The sequence below is a fragment of the Acromyrmex echinatior genome, chromosome 4 (assembly GCF_024713525.1).
Source record: "Acromyrmex echinatior isolate Ae372 chromosome 4, ASM2471352v2, whole genome shotgun sequence".
Lineage (NCBI taxonomy): Eukaryota > Metazoa > Arthropoda > Insecta > Hymenoptera > Formicidae > Acromyrmex > Acromyrmex echinatior.
Window position 1 is genome coordinate 8,121,261 of NC_141855.1, and position 20,988 is coordinate 8,142,248.

At 25.1% G+C, this 20,988-nt stretch overlaps 1 protein-coding gene across 10 annotated transcripts; it reads right to left on the reverse strand.

Moving 5' to 3' along the window:
* Window positions 1-1,089: 1,089 nt before the first annotated feature.
* Rh50 (Rhesus blood group-associated glycoprotein Rh50) lies at window positions 1,090-17,008 on the reverse strand. 10 transcript variants are annotated; one of them, XM_087405236.1, is made up of 14 exons: window positions 14,674-14,981; window positions 13,728-13,818; window positions 11,733-11,868; window positions 11,046-11,108; window positions 10,344-10,353; window positions 9,823-10,091; window positions 7,922-8,108; window positions 7,571-7,721; window positions 7,004-7,151; window positions 6,584-6,802; window positions 6,301-6,383; window positions 4,587-4,730; window positions 3,960-4,125; window positions 1,090-1,679 (listed from the first exon to the last, which is right to left on the reverse strand). In XM_087405236.1, exons 1-14 carry the CDS (start codon window positions 14,676-14,678, stop codon window positions 1,519-1,521), a joined length of 1,833 nt encoding a protein of 610 aa, XP_087261362.1. In that variant the 5' UTR covers window positions 14,679-14,981; the 3' UTR covers window positions 1,090-1,518. The 10 variants fall into 10 exon arrangements, with proteins under 10 accessions (XP_087261362.1, XP_087261359.1, XP_087261355.1 ...); XM_087405233.1 differs by lacking the exons at window positions 10,344-10,353; window positions 14,674-14,981 and adding an exon at window positions 16,741-17,008 and having other exon boundaries at window positions 9,823-10,032; XM_087405229.1 differs by lacking the exon at window positions 10,344-10,353 and having other exon boundaries at window positions 9,823-10,032; window positions 14,852-14,981.
* Window positions 17,009-20,988: the final 3,980 nt, after the last annotated feature.

The window sequence follows — 20,988 nt, forward strand, 5'->3', positions numbered from 1 at the left end:
TATCTTCTATTATTTTGAATTAGTTTTTATTCTAGAATAGTTAACCTCTTGTGAACTTAACTTTTCCTCTTGTTTTATTTTTCTATTATACATTTGTCACGTAATCACTTAATTATACTGAGAATAAGACAGCGAGTGAAATGTAGTACATAACATTTTTATTCTGCGCTTGTATCATTAGAATAATAGTACGAAGTGAATTTTCAGAATAGAGAAAGAGAGAGGAAAAAGGTAATTCTAATTTACGAGAATAAAGTGTGTTATATGTACAATGTTTTATACTGTAATAAATAATATAAATGATATTTACATTAAAATGGATACAAGAATGAACAAAATTTAATTTATATATATTTCAGATATCCGAAATTAAACGTGAACGTGTTGAATTTTTAACCGATTTTTGTGGTATATATATATATATATATATATATATATATATATATATATATATATATATATATATTAGAAAAAGAGATTGCTCAAAAAAAATGATGAAGTGAAGAATTATAGAAACTTGTAAAAAGAAGTAAAAGGAAAGTAACGAAAAAGTTTCAAAAATGTAGTCAAGAAAGAGAGAAAAAAAGATATAAAAAGAAAGGAAGAGAAAAGAGTGAAAACGGAGAAGGAGAAAAGAAAAAAATATAAGAAGAGAAGAAAGTGAAATGGAGGACTATAGTAAATTACATTGACAAAGAAATATATGCAAATGTTTCAATTTTTATGAATTTTAGACAATTCAAAATAAAAGATACATTTTTTGCAAATACCTTATATACTCAGTAAAACAATAAGATTTATTATAATTTCTAATTAATGATTAGATCTCAAATCACATTTATAGATTAATAATTATGTGTCTGACCGCGTTAATCCTTTTCTAAACAATTTTATTAAAAATTTATTATAGGTTTTAATATAATACACTTAGAGGGAGAGAGAGAGAGAGAGAGAGAGAGAGAGAGAGAGAGAGAGAGAGAGAGAGAGAGAGAGAGAGAGAGAGAGAGAGAGAGAGAGAGAGAGAGAGAGAGAGAGAGAGAGAGAGAGAGAGAGAGAGAAAGAGAACTTATTTATTTATCACTTATACACTTCTTACTTTTATTTATTTATAACTTTCCGTTTATTTATTGCTTATATTTACAAAAAGAAAAATGTTATAAATTGTTTTATTTGTATTTATAAACACAAATAATATATTTTTTAAACATTTTATAACAATGTTTTTTCTTAAATTTTTTTACGTAAGAGATACTTTTTAAAAGATTATAAAGATACATTTTATATCGTCGATATTAATTGCTTTTAGTACTTGGCAAATTGTAAAAATCTGTATCGTAAAGTAATCGGTTTTTTGTAATCATTTGTGGCTTCTAAAGGTGCAAACAGGAACTAATTATTAAGTAAGAATTAATTACACAAATATTGAAATATGGTACTTAATACTAATGTTTACATGCAAGCTTAAATAACATTGTGAGAGCGTACTTTACATTTTATACTGTGTATTATATCAACATGTTAAATATTGCCCATAACTATATGATCATTAGGGCGATTGTTATCATTTCGATTTTTTCCGAATTCGTGCTGGAATTCCTCTTCCAAGTCCCAGACAACCCCATCATCAAATTTCTGCTGCTCAGTGACCCATCCGCACATCATCATACATAGAAATAAACCTGTAAATTAAGTTATACATACAATAATCACAAGAAGTAAATGAACAAAATTAATAAAATAAGAAATAATTAGCTCATTTATAAACAAATAAAGACAATTCAATTTAAGAAAAATATGAGTTTAAAGAACGATTAAAAAAGCCGTGAACTGGCACTAGTATAGACAAAGGTTTAAATTAATTTCAAAATACCAGTTGAAGTTTTTATATGCACAAAGAATAAAATCGACGGTTGTTAATACATAAAGGAAAGAAAGATAATTGTATTATTACACATATACACATCTGCGCTTTAAGGACTTGAATTAGATTTTACAATTTAAGTATAATTTGATGGAAAAAAAATTGCATTATTGAATTTCTATCAAAGTGAGGTAAAGAGAGAAAAAAAGAGAAAGGCGAGACAAAACCAGAAAAACAGACGAATAGAGAACAAAAGGAGGGAGGGAAAAGAAAAGGAGAGAGAAAGGGAGGAAAAGTATAAAAAGAGAGATAGAAAAGATAGAGGAAAATGATAGAGAGAAAAAATCTGATAGGAAAAGACGTAATGGGTATAGAAACTATGCGTTTCTCCTATTTTAACTGATCTTAGCATCTGTGTTCTGTTAGAAAGAGAATGTTAAATCAGTATCTCTCTTTTAATTCGCTTTAGATGGAGAGCGCAATAGAGGACACAAAAGGAATGGGGATTTAAGGCTCCTGTTCACTTACCACTATAATTTCACCTTACCTATAATTTCAGATTGTGACTAGCAAAGAAATACACAATAAAACTTTTGCAAATTATATTTAAATAGAAGTATTTTTTATGAAGATAACATTTACAATCGATAAAATAGTCTTGTAAAATATATGAAACTATCTTCTTGTTTCTGGGAGAATTAATATTAATAAACCACATTTATTTCTATATATTATATATATTGATTCGACAGTTTGTCAGTTATGAACATAATTTATTTCGTTTTTGATTATACATAATTTATTTTCAGGGTTTGAGTCAGTTTGATGCTTCTGCATTGTAAGCTTCATTTTATTCCATATAATAAGCAATAAAGATAAAATAAAGTGTCCAGCATAAACAAAACCAAACACAGTTCAATACATGTTATTTATTCATTAATGAAACAAAAAAGTTTTTGGTATACTTTACAAGTCGGTCCTATCGAGTGTAAACGTTGTTTTATTTCCGCATAATGTGCTTTATAAGAATTTTTATTGTGTATTTTCTTACTTCTATGTCACAATCTAAAATAATAATGATGAATGAATAGAGAAGCTTCAATCCTATCTGTCATTATGCCCATTACTAATATTTTAGAAAAAATAAAAAATACATAGAATGATTTTGCTAAAGTATTTAAATATTTGGCTCTAATTTAGCTATATACCCACGGAAATTTTGTTAGATCATTAAAAAAAATAGTTATATAAAAATCATAATAAATAATGCTAAAAAAGTTTTGACATTCTAACAAATTTGAGCGTCCTATATAATTATTTCATGGATCCAAATTATGTTTAGTATTGTCTCTGACTAAATTCTTAAACATTTCATCAAAACCATCATTTTTATGTGCGCGCATCAAGTGTTACATACACCTTTATTTTTTTTAAATCGATAATGACAAAATCATTGCAATCTATATTTATTACATTTATAAAAGAAAAAAAAAAGTGCAAAAAACAAGGAAAAAGGAAAAGAAAAGAAAAAACAGAGACAAAGAAAACAAAGAAAAGAAAACGAAAGCAAAGAAGAAAAAAGAAAATTTCTGGCATCTCATTAGAATCATATTAAATTGTATTGAAATCAAAGAATTATATGAATATTTCCTTATATTATATCTTATATATATCTTAAAGTAAATAAATTTTACTTTTTACAATAATTATTCATATTTGATAGATTTATAAAATATTTGAAAACTCTTTTTTCGATTTGTTTATTAATAAATAACTACAAATACTGTGTAATAATTATAAATATTGTAAAATCGTAAATTTATTTTTGCAAGAAGCATATAGATTAAATTATACATTTATGTTCTAATAAAAAAATAAGTAAAAAATAAATTTTTAGCACATTTAAATCAGACACAAAAATTAATTTATTTTGACATATAAGTAAAACATTCAAAAATTGTAAAAAATTTTTCATTGTCATCGAAAATTCAATTTATTACTATAAAAGATATTATATTAAAAACATATTTAATAAAAATAAAGAAAATTTTTTCTATCTTTGGTTACAATATGTGACATGGAGATTGATTAGAAGTACCTGTTATTAATCCAGAAACAATAGAGATCCCAAGGGTAACCACTAGCGCCAGTAATTGATATCCCGCTTGCTGATACGCCGTTCTATTGTATCCTGTTGATATTCCATAATTGTCGCGCATCTCACTAATTTTTAGCTCTGAGCTCGGTGCTCGCGCAGGAAAAATCTGTTAACAAATACAAAAATTCATCAAAGATAATTATAAATAAAATTATTTAATAAATAATTATTCTAACTTAACAATAATCATAATTTATTTTTAATAAAAATTTATAATATCTTTAAGAACATTCAAATTTTTAGTTATATTATTTTTAAATTGCAAATTTCTATGCATAATTTGATAGAAAACAGATAAAAATAAGACTGAAATTAGAATTTTATCAAACATTATATACAATTTCCTGTACCATTGATATATTCTAATAAATATATTCCTTAGATAATCCAGTTTCAAATGATTATTTCACCTTTTCATTTTACTAGTGGAAGTTATTTGTGCGGCAATTACCGCGAAAGTAATTTAAAACTGAGATGGTTAAATTATAGTCCCGCTCAGCAACATAAATAAGAGTTAATTACTCGAAAACAATAAAATGATTAATTCAAGACAATGGAATTATGTACTTCGTATAGGGAATAATCGTAAGTGGCTTCCGTAGCTAAGCATGCCATAAGTGCTCCAAAAAATGCAGCTATCACGCCAGGCATTCCGTGTAAATTATGTACTCCGCAAGTGTCATGGATACGAAGATGTTTCTGCATAAATGGCTGTAAAAAAAGGTAAATAAATTAATAAAAGAATGATTTATTAGAACAAGAGAACATTTATTAGAACAGAAACTTTGCAGAATCATATAACTTACTCATTGTAATGGAAAAATCTTCAACTATAATACAATTTAAGTTTTTTGTAAAAAGTTTATTTTACGTTATAAAAAAAATGAAAAAAGTAAATGTATTTTTTTAAAAAAAGTAAATGTATTTTAATGCTGATTCTAATGATAACCGAACACACACACACACACACACACACACACACACACACACCTGTAGATGATTAATGATTTTTTACTTTCATTCTTTTGCTACAGATGACTAACAATAAATATTTAGATTTTATGATAGCCATGAGACTCGAACATATTACAAATATTTTTATAATTATTATAATTTTCATTATTTTTACTACTATAAATTATCAGTAATAAATAAAATATCTATTTTTATGATATATAAAGTTTAAAATAAATTTATATATAGTTTCAAAAAAAATTTATAAAAATAGCTTTTTTAACTAACTGATAATCTTTCCTTAAGTGCAAAAATTAAAAGAGAATAGACTTATAAATGATTGATATAAATAACCAATCAGTATTCATATAATTTTTGTGTAAAGAATCAATGTGTTGTTAATATATTTTTTGTTAAAAAAATTAATATAAATACATAGAGTCTAGCAAAATTCCTGATTAGAATGAAAAATCTAATATATATGTACTTTGTTCCAACATATGTTTGTTATACATATTTCTTTCTATAGCGAATAAAAGTGTTCTCTTTTGTATTATATATATATATATATATAAAACATCAAAGAATAAAAGTAATTAGTTACTATAATTACCTTTACTTAGTTACTTAGTTATAATACCTTGTTGTAACGATTTGGATAATGACATTGTAAATTTTTTTATGATGATAATGTAACATCCAAGTTTGGAACGGTCATAGTTATTTATAACGAGTTGGAAAAGTCATTTGTTATTGAAAAAATAACAAGTTGCAACAGTAAATAACAAGTTGCGACTTATATCTCGTTACTTTTTAATGTATAACATTTTAAACTAACTTTACGGTATTACTCGTTATTTACTACTTTTTTCAAGAAATAATGCGTAATGGTGACTTTTTAAAGTAATTTTCCTGACCTTAGTGTTTAGTAAGTTTAGTTAGCCATTATTACACAAAAAATTGTAACATTATTATCAAATTTTTATTATAAAAAGTATAAACTGTAACGGAAAAATAATTCTATCATATATTTCCTATAATAATAATACCTATATATATATATATATATATATATATATATATATATATATAGAGAGAGAGAGAGAGAGAGAGAGAGAGAGAGAGATTAATTTCGTATTTTTTGCATGAAAGCATTAAGATATAATCATCAAAAAGCAAATCTTTTCTTCTGATATATTTCTAATATAGATTTGGTATAATATGAATTTCCTCGTAGATAACTAATTTTCAGAAAAAACATTAAAAACAGTTTTAAAAACAAATAACTAATCAACTGTCGCTATTGCATAATGATTTTCATTATTACCGTAAGGTATTTGTATCCCAGCACACTAATTACACCGGATATGGCACCGATGATCAAAGCACCTACTGGTTGACACATCATACCTATGTGTATTTAGAAAGTTCAAATTATTTTGCTATGTGTTATATGGTTTTACACTATGTACTATATGTTATACTATATGTTACTATATTTTACACTATGTATTATATAAAAATGCTACATGGGAAATATATGTATATATAATATATGTATATAATATTTTTAAATCTAGTATTTGCATATTAAAGAGGTAATAATCAACCTGCAGCTGTGCCAATAGCAACGCCTCCAGCTAGAGTCGAGTTTTGTACGTGTACCATATTAAATTTGTTGTCCTTAGAAACCAATGCCGATACAGCAAACGTGATCACGCAACTCGCAGATATTGATAACAGAGTGTTGATTATAGCTCTCTGTTGATCATCTCCTGTCAATGCAGCGCTATTGAATGACGGCCAAAATAGCCATAAGAACACAGTACCTAAAGGTAATGAATTATTATCTTATTATCCTACTTTAGCAGTTAATACTTAGAAAATGTGATAAAATTATATATATAATATTTAAAATATTATGTAATATTAAAAAAAAAGATAAAACTTAATCAAATATCCATTATTCATTATTATTATTATTATTATTATATTATATTAGACATACAAATAGCTTCTTTGACACATACCGATCATGGCAAAAATGTCTGATTGATAATTCGATCCTTCCAAATCATGTTCCTTTGGTTTTTCCTTCAATCCGAATACGAAGCTAACTGCCAATCCAAAATATGCGCCAAACACATGAACAAACATACTGTCACCAGCGTCAACAGCCTTAAAAATGTGAAAAAAATTTACATAATATAGGAAAGTATATCTTATCTTACAGAAATTACACCATATATTTACAATAAAACAAGTATCACTTATTGTTTACTTTAAAGTTTTCAAATAATATTGGTATTGTATAAAATAGAATAATATTTATAATCAATAATATTTACAAAATGATAAAAAATATACGTATGTTTATATATTATATACGTATATGATAAAAATTTATTGTTATATTCTAATTTTAATTATACATTATATGTAGATAAATAAAAAATTTATATCCATATATATTGTTATACCAAATATTTTATATTAAAATATCATCAAATGATTAATTTTCTCTCTTTTCTTCTTTCTTTCTTTTTCATGCGCCAATCTACTTATTGTAATCATGCAAAAAATAGGAATAAACTCACCATAAACAATTCTTCGCCTACATACTTATTAATGGTAAACATAATCAACTCCACTATTCCCATGAACACCAGTTGCATATAAGTCACTTTGCCTAAAACTGCTCCCATGGAGATAAGCGGCGTAGCCACAGCAACGTCTGCACTAAGCAGACTGAAAAGTTTCGTAACGATACATGATGAAGAAATAAATATCTTTTCTCAAACTTTAAAGAGGTTATTTTTTATTTTATTTAAGTTTAGTGTAAAAATAAACCGTTTATGTTCCCACACATATAAAATCAAACTAATATAAAATATAATCTAATCACTTTATCTTTGCAATTTTTAATATAAATCAAAATAAACACTGACCTCTCTAATGAGAGGTAAGCCTTATGGCCTAACTGCATATTTATTACGCCATCGCAGATTAAAGCCACCTGGACGAGAATTGCACCTACAAGGAAAGTCAGACCAACAGCGCTCTGGCTGTACTTCTTGAGGAACGTCATCAGGAAGCCAAAACCAATCCAAATCATCACATGGACATCTTGGTACACTGTACCATTTTAGACAAACCAAGAACAAAAAAAACAAGCATTTTGTAAATGATATATCCGCAACAATTTGCGTTAAGTTGACAAGCGGATAATGTTTTCTTTCTTCATTTACTTCTATAATACTTACATACATAGTTAATTACACATTAATTTATCATTCAGGATTATAGGATAAAATGACAGTGAAAGATTTAACTTACAATTTATGTTGATCACAATTTATACTCGGCACCGCATTGCTTATATCTTAAGACTAAATAATTAGAGGAAAAATGACTCGGAGAACTTATGACAGAATATGATCACAAGCGATTTTGTCAAAACCCTACGAAAGGAAAAGGTATACATACTTCTTCCTCGATATATATATATATATATATATATATATTTTATATATATATATGTATATATACTATCTCATCTTAACTGACTCTATAACTTCAGTTATATTGTAAAACAGTATATAAATAGTAGTGAGATAATATTTATATATACAGAAAGTATATATATATATATATATATATATATATATATATATATCTTTCTCTTTTCTTATATAAGATTTTTACGAAATCCTCATGATCAGACTATAGGGTCTCTACTAACTGCAGAGAGAGAGAGAGAGAGAGAGAGAGAGAGAGAGAGAGAGAGAGAGAGAAAGTATACTTGCAAAAATAAACATGTTAAAAATAATAATAAGAGAGTCATAATTTTTTTTCAAAATAAAATTCTATTATTTTCTTATAATTCTATCTTTTTTGATACTTAAGATAGTATAGTGGAAGATAATGTAATAATATTATAAATAATCTGTTAATATATTAATAAATATGATAATAAAATTTTTTTCAGTTAATAATTAGCAAATTCTACATATTCAATAAAATAGGAGAGTTATGTCACATTTTATAAATAACAGATAAAAAACTGATATTCGTATTAAAGAAGAAATATGCGTTATATAAAATACATGTCAGAATTTGTTATCAATAAATGTTATATTATTACTGCAAATATATTACAATTTTTTGGCTGTGTAAAATTTTTTAATTTAAAATGAATTTTGCCTGATTAATGAGATAAAAGTAAAGAGATAGAGACTGAGTAAAGAGACACACTGTTATTTATAATTATATATTCGTACATTCAGTTTTAATGTAATTAATTTGTTGTTGGTTCATACAGCCATTTCTATTTCATTCGTTATTGTGTTGTATATTTCATTTCATATACTATTGCATGTCATCATTGAGACTTACATTTATTATTACTTTAATTTTTTAATTTGCTTAACATGTGACTTTTCTTAATTTTATATTTTATTTATTTTTTTTATTTCATTCCCAATATTCTTCTTTAATGAAAGATACACTATTATTTTATCACTTTCTCATAATTTTACAAAATAACAGAAGATATTGAAAGTCTTTTTTTCATTGAATAATTAAGATCATCGATGACCCAGTAAATAGACAATTGAAAATTTTACGTTTATTTTTTCAGATTATACACTGCTACAGATTTCATGATATTTTGCATGATGTTTTATATTTGAGTCTTCTTCGAAGACATACATATATGAAAGAGAAGAAAGCAAAAGATTTCAAAAAGAATTGACAGTAGGCGAAATAAAACAAATAATAAGGAAAAGAAGAAAATAACAGAAAAATAATAATGGTAGAAAATGACAGCATCAATATAAGTTGAACTCACATGTATATGTGGTGGGTAGAGACTTTGATTGTCCATTCAAATAAGGATGGACGCTATTCAGTCGGTTACTGGCATCCGCCTCCGGGGCGTAATCATATATGGCAAGAAAAGCACACAACAGAAAACCCTCGATAAAAAGAAGTATGATTGCGTGCACTGGCCCATTGCACATTCTCATTCGTACCAGTTGCAGCATTGTGCAGGGATTGACTATATGCCGATGAAGCCACCGCAATGTACGGAGTGTCATACGGTAAATATGCGTGGTCGTGACTTTTTCGAAATTATTGGTATTTTCATATTTCATGAAAATTGATTCATTTCTTTTCAATGCATATGGGTTTAAATTTAATTGATCACATAAGAAAGTGTACACTTTAATTTTTAAGTTAATCTTAAAATATTAATACAATGAGTTAAAATTTTTCAAATTAAAACAAATATTAATTTCTTTGTATTACTTGTAAATATAAGAATTAAGATTAATTTATTAATTTTTATATTAATTTTATGATTATTATGCAGTTATTTCTAAAAAAAGAAAAACATATGAATAAATTAAAGTCGTTATTATTGAATTTTATTCTCCTTTTATAAATAATTTTTATGAACAACTTTTTAAAGAGACACTTTAAATATTTTTAATTTATTCCGCAATCCTTTTTACAACAGCCTTATTTACTTTTATTTAAAATAATTATAATTTATTGATTATACTAGTATATTAATTGAAAAAAATTACATGATTAAAAACCTATTAAGTTTAAAAATAAACTTTACAAGTAGACGCTAATTGGAAGAAACGTTGACATGACAATTCTGACAGATGCTGTAAACGAACTGTTTCCAACTGAACGCACAAACAACGTCTCTCCAACAACGTCTCTTTTGAACATATGATAATGAATCGATATTTAAAATAAGAAAGATCAAGATGGTCAGAACTCGTAACTTTTATTCATATGATAATGTGTATATTCTTCCTTTTGTGCAATGCAGAATATACAGATAAGATAATCTATTTTAATTTTTCTATTCATTCTTCACATTTTTGAAAATAAATCATTTAAAAAAATGTTTTAGATTAAACTGACTCTGTTTTGAATGGGATATTCGTGGTCAACATATTTTTTTAGATGAAATTACTTTTTCTAAATTTCTTTTTCATCTTCATATTTTCCCTTCTCTTACTTAAATTAATAAAACATAATTGATTTACTTACTCGGATAAATTCGTAACGGATCGTTTTGTGGTTTTTTTATTTGTCCAGATTTGTCGGCGGTGCCTATAAATATAATTAGTATTCATTTTAAACACACCGTTATAGAAACTTCTGGTCAATTAATACTGGCCAATTATTTATTGAATTCTCTATTCTAAAAGTTCTAAAAGTTTTTAGAATTTATACAATTTTTTGAGCTCTAAATTTTTAACATTTTTTGAATTTCTAATTTTTAAAAGAGATTTTCAAAGTTTTTTAAAAATTATTATTCTTAAAAACGTTAATATTTAATTTTTTTTTACATTTTTTATGTTTCAGTAAATTGTGAGATTGTAAAGATTATAAATTATAAAAAACGTAAAAAATGTTATAATAAATTCTTTAAATATATATATATTTAAATATATATTGTATATACCTTAATTTTTTTAAAGTTATATTTAAAAGAATTGTTTGTATAAAAATTAATATTTTATATGTAACAATTCTATAAAATTTTGTAGAAGAGTATGAATTTAATATTTAATTTTAAATTTACATATTTTTTTTATTTAATAATATTTTATATTTACTAATAACGCAAATTTGGAGACACATAAACGATTTATATCAATAATAATGCTTAACTACAAGACATATATGAAATATACATATGCACATTTGTACATATATATATTGTATACTGACCGGTACGATTTTTTAGCAGATTAGCGTTTGCATCTGGACCATACGACATAAATGTCCCTATTAGCGCGATTAGGATGATCTCGAGCAAAAATAGCATCAATACTTGCTGTTTCTCGGTGACTGAGATATACATTGTCTGTAAAGAAATGTATTTGGATAGTTAAAACAAGTACCTTTGTTACGATCAAATTATTAGTTTGCAAAAGTTTTTATTTATTGAAATCTATCTTAGATGAGTTTTTTTTTATTTAGAGCTTTTTTCAAGGAAGAGAAATTTTGAAAGGAAAGATATCCTTTCTTTATTATTATTCTTATTATTATTTTATTATTTTTATATTTTATAGACTTAAGAAATTTTATTTTTAATGATTGATATTAATTATATGAAAATTGGATTTCGATGAAATGAGAGTTAGGATTTATTATCCCTAATTTTATATTAGTTGTGAGTTGATCAATATGAATCGTCAATTTAAAAAATGAGCTTTACTGTTGACTGTTGCAACACGTTTACGATCGACTTGACTAATGTAGGATAAAATGTAGAATGGTGAACATAAGATGTCATAAATGTAAGACTTAATAATAGGTAGTTTTTTAGCTATGGTATATCAAAAGTATAAAACTTATGTTCATAGGTCGATATTTATATTCCGTTCTTATTTTAAGATTATCTTAAATATAACTTAAGATGCTAATATGATCCTCTGATTCGTCTTATCATGAGACTGTACTTAAAAGAGTCTTAAATATAAGAATCGACTATGAGTATCATCCACAGAGTACCTTTGATATACATTATAGCTTAAAAACTCATTAAGCCTTGCGTTTATAATACCTTTTATGTTTACATTATAAGCTATATTATATATTAAACTAACTCTTACTAACTTAGTTCTTGCGACGACTTCTAATGCCTTGTTTTACATATAATATTTAATTTTTATAATTATTATTTAATTAAAAGAAGTCCATAAGATATTTTTATTTTATTTTTAAACTAACTTATTTTATTGGGACCAATGTTTTATATATTGTGTTTAGTGCCAATTTTTCAAAAATTGTTTAATTCTTTATAATATTATTAATATTTTAATTTATTATACTTTGACTTTATTGAATTAAATTAATCAGATCCTTGATAAATAAAATTAATTTCCCTAACATCTTTTTATTTTCTTAAAACAATTATTTTATTTCTATTTATCTTTATTTGACAACCATATAAAGCAATATATATATATATATATATATATATATTATTGAATTAAATTAATCAGATCCTTGATAAATAAAATTAATTTCCCTAACATCTTTTTATTTTCTTAAAACAATTATTTTATTTCTATTTATCTTTATTTGACAACCATATAAAGCAATATATATATATATATATATATATATATATATATATATATATATATTAGGTGTTGGAATTAATTCGTAGCGTTTTACAAGTGATGGGAAGTACTTTCATTAATGTATTTTTTAATGCTCATGTGAAATAAATAACATTCTTTCATTAAAAAACGCTACGAATTAATTCCAACACCTAATATATAAAATCAAATTTTTGTTGAATAAAAGATGACCATTTTCTGAATGTTATAAGGAATAATAAATGTGCAATATGAAATATATAGGTTTGCCTATTTATATTTTACTTTTAAAACATGTTATGTTATAATTTAGATGTTTAAAAAAATAAAAGTTAATATCTATGTACATACTATATCTAAGGGATGTCTTAGAATGTTTTTAAAACATAGGGAAGTTCTTTGAATGTCTTTAAAACGTTTTTAGAAATTATGTATTGTATGAACATGTATGTATTATATGTAAAATTAATAATTTATCTTAAAAATCTGAAATAATATTCTTTAGAACACATATATGTATACATTCGTATTTATAAATATATAGAGTTATAAATTTTATGGACAAATATTGGACAAGTATTTATAAGCATTAATTGCATATCAATCAGTACAATACCTTTCCCATCGTATTTCGATAATTCAGGTTAATCAAACTGTCAGTCGTGCTTCTCACACTCACACTGATTGATTTTTGCCTCGCACATTCACTGGAAAATATATTTTATCGCTCATTTTTGCAAAGTAATTTATGCGCTCGTCGAATTTTATAAGAGAAAATAATAATAAAATTCTAAATATATAGCCGGATAAAAATCAGAAAATTTTGCTAAAATTAAATATCCGTTATTTTGTAATAAATAACAAAGTAAAATAAGTTAAATATATTATAAAAAATATATCATACATAGTGTAAAAGAAATATATTATATGTATGTACACAAAGAAAAATGTATATACATAGACTTGTAAAAATAAATAAAGAATTAACAATTTAAATTTGTTATGTAGTAACAGATAATTTTTTTAAGAGATAATAATTCAATTTGTTACATAGTAATATATAATTTCATTGGAATTTAGAAATATTTTACTTTGTATCAATCATATTTGATCCTATTTAATATATTTATATGTATTTTAAACATAAATAAGCAACCACAAAAATTTTTTTAAGAATTTAAATAATCAATAATAAAGCAGACAAATGTGTTTTTGTTTCCAAAAAGTGAGAGTTAAGTAATTAATCCATCCTTTTAAAGTTCAAACATATTAGTACATATCTCTCATATATTATGTTGCATGCTTTATGGATTAGAACTTTATCCTGTATTATGTTTCTCTCATGTACCCAATACATAGTATACGTTACATTGTCAGATTTATTAGATTTAAATAGCAAATTCAAATGGTCAGATAGATAATGACTGCAGTGGAAATGATTTTGTTGAATAATCTATATTGGCTCAGCTGGTGTAGATGGCATAGGTTTCTATATACTATTGTTTATCTTTCTATGGTGGACACGATCCAATTACACTACAGTTGCACAAATTGTCACTGACCTCATCACTTTTCGCGTATATCTATTGGACCATTACATTTATATATACATTTTATTATAAGAAATATTACACTTAATTCTTTTTTTAAATTAAGTCACTGTTATATTGTGAGCGTTTTACATCACATTAAACATAATACAATATTACAAGTATATAGCAATAACTGTGAAGTTATTACCCAGTTTTAGATCTTGTTTTCACTCTTAGTAGGACTTTGTCAACGTGGAAAACGTCGTTTATAGTACGATGTTGCAAATCATTCTGCCTTGTTTAAGCTTCGTTTAAACGCCCATACTGAGGGTCGCTACATGATCATCATGCCTGTTTATATGAACCCCAAGCCGCAGAGAATTAGTAACAATTGTCATCTTTACCTAATTTCATGCGTCCTTGTCATTTCATTGAAATATTAGAATCGACAATTTAATCTACATACACATTCAAATTTTGAAGCAAGATTATCACGAGCTCATAAAGTTAAAGCTCGTATTAGTAATTGAATTAATTGCTAACAATAAAATTTTTACATTATATGCATAATTATTAATATATTTTAGAATATATATAGCTTTTGTATTCATATAATTAAATGTATGCTCTCTATAGTATATTATATTGTAAATGCATATTGTAATAGAGATGAGAAAATGTCATTACGAAACTTGTTATTAACGTATTATTAATTTGAATTGTTACTGCAATTTAACAGTAATAATTATTTATTATAGAAATTGCTTACTAAGGTTAGCAAAAAAATTTGATTAATTCAATATGAATAGTTGATACTTTATTACACTACTATAATATATTTTAGTAAACTATTTAATAATTTTTAGTAAATCTCATCCTGGAATCGAGTGACTTTTTTTGTCATTATTTATTTTTTTATCTCATTTTTTATTTAATTAAAAATGTTTAATTCTTTTTCTTTTAATTTTGCTAATTCCTTACATTTTATATCTTTAAGTCTTTATCTTAATTTTTGCATCAATTTGTCAAAAATTATTTTTATATAAGTACTCAAATTTACACAATAAAATTGTAAAATTTATTATGCGTTATTTTATATTTTATTGCTAAGTATTATTTTTAATATCTCTATATAAATGTATAAATTATTAAATCAATTTATATTGGTTACCTTATAAAAGTCTATGTCGCAGAGATTGTTTACATGGATTATGAATTCATAGGTATATGAATAATTAACAAAATAGACAAGATCGTAAGTATAGAAAAAAAAATAAATTTAAAACAATCATGAAATTTGAACATAAGAAAAAACAACACGATCTTTAGAATTGTTGTAAAATTATAACACATACACACACACACACACACACACAAAATGTACTGTCGATTAATAAAATTGTTTTTCAGTAGTAAAAAATCGAGGTTATATATCATTTATTAACGATGACATCCTATATATTAACTGCATGTGCAAGAATAAGAATCTGAGACATCTGATAACAAACAATTCTTACACGTAACCACTACAAAACGCAATTGAAATTATATACGTATATAATTATATATATTTTTTTAAAACACTTATATCTTAAGTGTTTTAAAAAAATAAATTTTCTTACAATCAAAATTTATATAATATATACATATATTTATACATAATAATTCACAAAATTATTTATAAAATTTTTAACAAAATTAAAACTAAAAGATCGTTGTCATCTTCCATTTTTATATTATTATTGTAAACTTATATATATTTATTAGAACAATATAACCTATATTTTATTAAAAAATATCAAAAAAACTCAATTAAAATTTTGTAACACTAATTTAAGAATTAATTAATTTATTCTATTATTACACTTATATATTATAGGTGTAATATTATCTAATTTTTTGTAGCGTATAAAAATAAATATGAATTATTATTTTTTAAATGTTACAAATGATAACAAATTTCAAAAATTATTAATGTTAATATCAAAAGATAAATGCATTTGAAAATTTTTTTCTTTAATGTATCTCTATATTAATCTCAAAACAGATATTTACTTAAAGTGTAAGATTTTATTTTTAGACTCAATTTTTACTTACCTTTATTTTATGTAACAGCTTTTGAAAAAGAAACGAAGAGAAGATATTAGATGAATAAAATTTTCTTTATGTTCGCAGATTGCTTTTACATAGAACTATCTGTTTCTCCGACACAAATCATTTTTGCATCGCGAGTATTGGACGGAATTTTGGAGGTCGAGCCGATACGTATATCGATAAGAAATAATACAATTTTGCGAATAGAATCACGAGAGACGTCTAACCACGAGGACAAAAGAAACAATACTCGGCCAAAGAAAACGAATAGTTCAAAGCCAGTGGACAGATGACACGCGATCGATTTGTTCTGCTCAGGGAAATCGACGGTCAACATGTACCGATATAATTAGACTATATGTCGAACATGAGACAAACAAGTCGCCATTTGCAGCGACAACCTAATATTCTGTGATGCGCAGTGTTTCTGCAATAGAATAAAAGTATTTTGATATCTTGGATGTAAATATTAGTATATAGAGTGGATTTAAATCAAAGAGGTTCTATAATTCTGTTAGATATTATTTTTTAAAAAAATATTTCAGACGAAAATTTGAAGGATGCAATAATAGTGTGACCAACTGTGTCTCCGAAATCAGAATAAAAGATCAAGATCGATTCAAGACAAAAATCAAATTCGATTTTATAAAATGAGATTATTCATTCATATCTTTCATTAAATTTTCGACATTCTTGGTCAAAAAATTATTCAATATACTTAAAAATTCTAGGAATCACGGTATGTTTGCTTTGATTTTTGTACAGACTATAAATATATAATATCTATAACTAATTATCTATTTATTCTGTGAGCCAAAAATATAATTTACATCAGCCAAATTACACATAAACCAAAATTATAATTTACATAATTAACATTTACAGTTTATACGAGTACATCTTATATGTCAAATGTCTACAACATTTTGCGATAACTTTTTAAAAACGTGAATGTAAAAGGTAAAATAATATATATGATATAATATATATGATATAATTCTTTTTACGATGAGGTTGTTAAATAGTCTAAGAATGTCAACATCTTTTCTTCATTAAATAGCCAACAATGTTCTACAGTTAAGTTGTAGCAAAAATTGAGAAACATAAGAGGGAAAATTTTCTTCGTTAAATATAAGCAGTGCTCTGTAGTTAAATTGTAGTAAAAATTGAGATGTAGGAGTACCAGGAAAATTTGATTCATTATTTCATTAAAAGATTCATACTATAAATATCAAAAAATATATACCTAAATTAAAATAAAAGTTTATCAGAAAATAGAGAACTATTTTATTCTAATTATCACGATTTACGGAAATAAGGTAACTAAAATGTTTTACAATACAGTGTTTTACAATACAATTTGAGAAAGCAAACACTTCAATTTCTATCCTTTATCATTTTCAACCAAGCGTCGTAAATCCAGATGACATGTAACTTGAACGTCGCGATTGTCGTGTGAAAATCCTCCGAATGTGAGTTTGCACAAGAGTTCGAGAGGCGGCATTTAACTCGAGAGACAATACTCCGTCGTAGTACTGCCGTCGTGTCACCGATATTTTCAAGAGAAAAATTGAATACGTGCTGCGAGTTTGAATGCGCTTTCGCTCTTCCATGATCCCTGATGCATCGCCTTTGATCAACTGCGGATCAAATTCTTCTCCGGATCGGCTGATCATAGTTGCATACGCGTAGATATATACTGCAAAACAAGCACGGCAGCTATGAAATTGCTGTCTGCAGATGCACCTAGCAAACCACTACGTCTCGCTATCGAACCAACTGTTTGCTTCGAGATGATCCGCAATATTATATAATCCAATAACACTTGATTTTCCTCTGTTTGTTTTACGTATAATTTAATTTTCTGTAAAGTAAAATTTATTAAACGATAACATGTATAATAAAGTATAAGAAATATGTATATCTATACATTAACAAAGATATATTTTCAAAAAATACCTAATATTTTTAAAAAATACCTGTACATAGATATAATAATATTTAAATAATTTAAAAAATTATGTATTATTACAAATATTCTCATTTTTCATTACTTATTGATAATATAACAATGTTATAAATAAGATTTTAATTTTTTAACATTAATATAAATTAACATTTTTAATTGTTGCTACATATTATTAAATTAATTATTTATAAATGTATATCAAAATATATTATATAATAGAAGTTATTCTTAGAAAATCATACATATGATACATGTAGTTCTTGACTAGATATTTCCTAAAGCCATATTTTATATGCATGACTTAAAAATAAAACATTGAAACTTTTTTAAATAAATTTTTTACATATATCTATTTTTCTGTCTATTTATTGAACACAAAACATGACATCAAAAATAACTTGCACATTTCATATTAAATAAAAAATATATATATGTTATGTGTATATCAGAAATTTAAAGGACAAACTGTTTAAGTTAATTTAAATTAATCATAGGTTGTGTGTGTGTGTGTGTGTGTATGTGTGTGTGTGTGTGCAATTAAATTATATTAATAATTGTTTTTTGACGAATCGCTTATATTGCGCATGCTGTGTTATAAGCCAAGAAGTTGTGACGCCGTAAGTTCGGATTAATTTTAACGATAACGAGGATTTAACGGCCAGTTTTCCGAAGTTTCGAAAGTTCAACCCTGAAGTTTTCCCCAAAGTGCCGCAATTTGTGACAGTTGCATCGGGTCAGCTGGTCACTCGTTCATTGTTTTATTAATTAAAAAAATATACAATGCAAAATTTGCACAAATAAAATGAAATTCTCAATTTAGATCAAATATATATTTAAAATAGAGTAAAGATTTTATTTTTTATCATTCAATCAAATTGATGCAATTTATTATTGAAGTTATATGATTTATTCTTGGTATATTCTTTATGCAATTTAACTGAAAAACACCGGTTATTATGATAATGAAGAAAATGATCTAAGATCATAAAATTATACTAACAACATTACCATGCAAGAAAATAAAATCAGGGTAGACAAATAGATATCATATATTTTTTAGTAGCTACATTTTTGTTATAAAATGTTCTATTATTCTTGAACTAAATATACAAATCGTAATTTTTACATTATTTGCGAAAAACAAGCCATTAGTTATATTGCTGTTTTGGTAAAATTAATTATTATATTTTACCTGTTCCCGAATTAGATTTATTTATTGCCAAAAAAATCTAACTGAAATTATAATAAACATGTATATAGTCATGGTAAAAATAAAATTTTACAAATTTATATACATAAGTTTTCCCCCCATTTTAATTTATTAGTTAATTATTAAGCTACAATTAGTATTTTAAAATTTGATTTAGCATGTAAATATTGCACTTTAATATTCGCAACAGCTAGAGCTATGATTCTGCAGTTCTCAAGCAACAAGAAACTTATAACGTTAGAACGTTATTGTTAGAAACGTCTAACAATAAGTTACAGCATTACAGACTGACGTGGAGAGACCTGCAGAAGAACATAGCAAAAACACGGATAGGACGTCGCGACGTGTCATTCTTGGAATCCTCTTTTGCCTCTAACTGTGAAAGTTTTATCTCACATAAACGCGTGCCGAATTTTAAAACGGGCTACAAGGAATGTCACTTCTCCGTTTGACACATTTATTTGCAGGTCAATGTTGAATATCTCATAACGATAACGTTTCCTCATTTAATAGACTACAGATTTCAAAATTTATGTTTCCAATGATTTTTTAAACGCAGCAATAATCTGAAATTTTTAGTAATAAGTGTTAATAAAGTTATAAGGACATTTATTTTTTAACATATTAAAAATAACAATTTACTCCCTTATTCAAAGAAATTTTGATTATTTTTACTATACAATTTTTATAGTTTATTAAATCTTGCCTCCATATAATGTCTGTTGAAAATTTAAAATATAGGATATAAAATGTAGGACAACAGAAAAATTCATCTAAGACAAAATCCGAATTTTGTATAATAATTCCTCAAAATTCTGAGATAATAAGACATTAAATTAAATGAAAGAAATTTATAAACTGTGAAGTTTATAACAGTAATATAAGTTAATAGATATACTATATTATTTTCAAAATTTATTTTTATCAATTTTTGTAATTTTCTCATAACACATATTATATAAAAATTTATTTCTATCTGTTCTTTCTCTCTTTCTCTCTCTCTCTCTCTCTCTCTCTCTCTCTCTCTCTCTCTCTCTCTCTTCCACATTCTCTTTCTCTGTCCATATTCCAC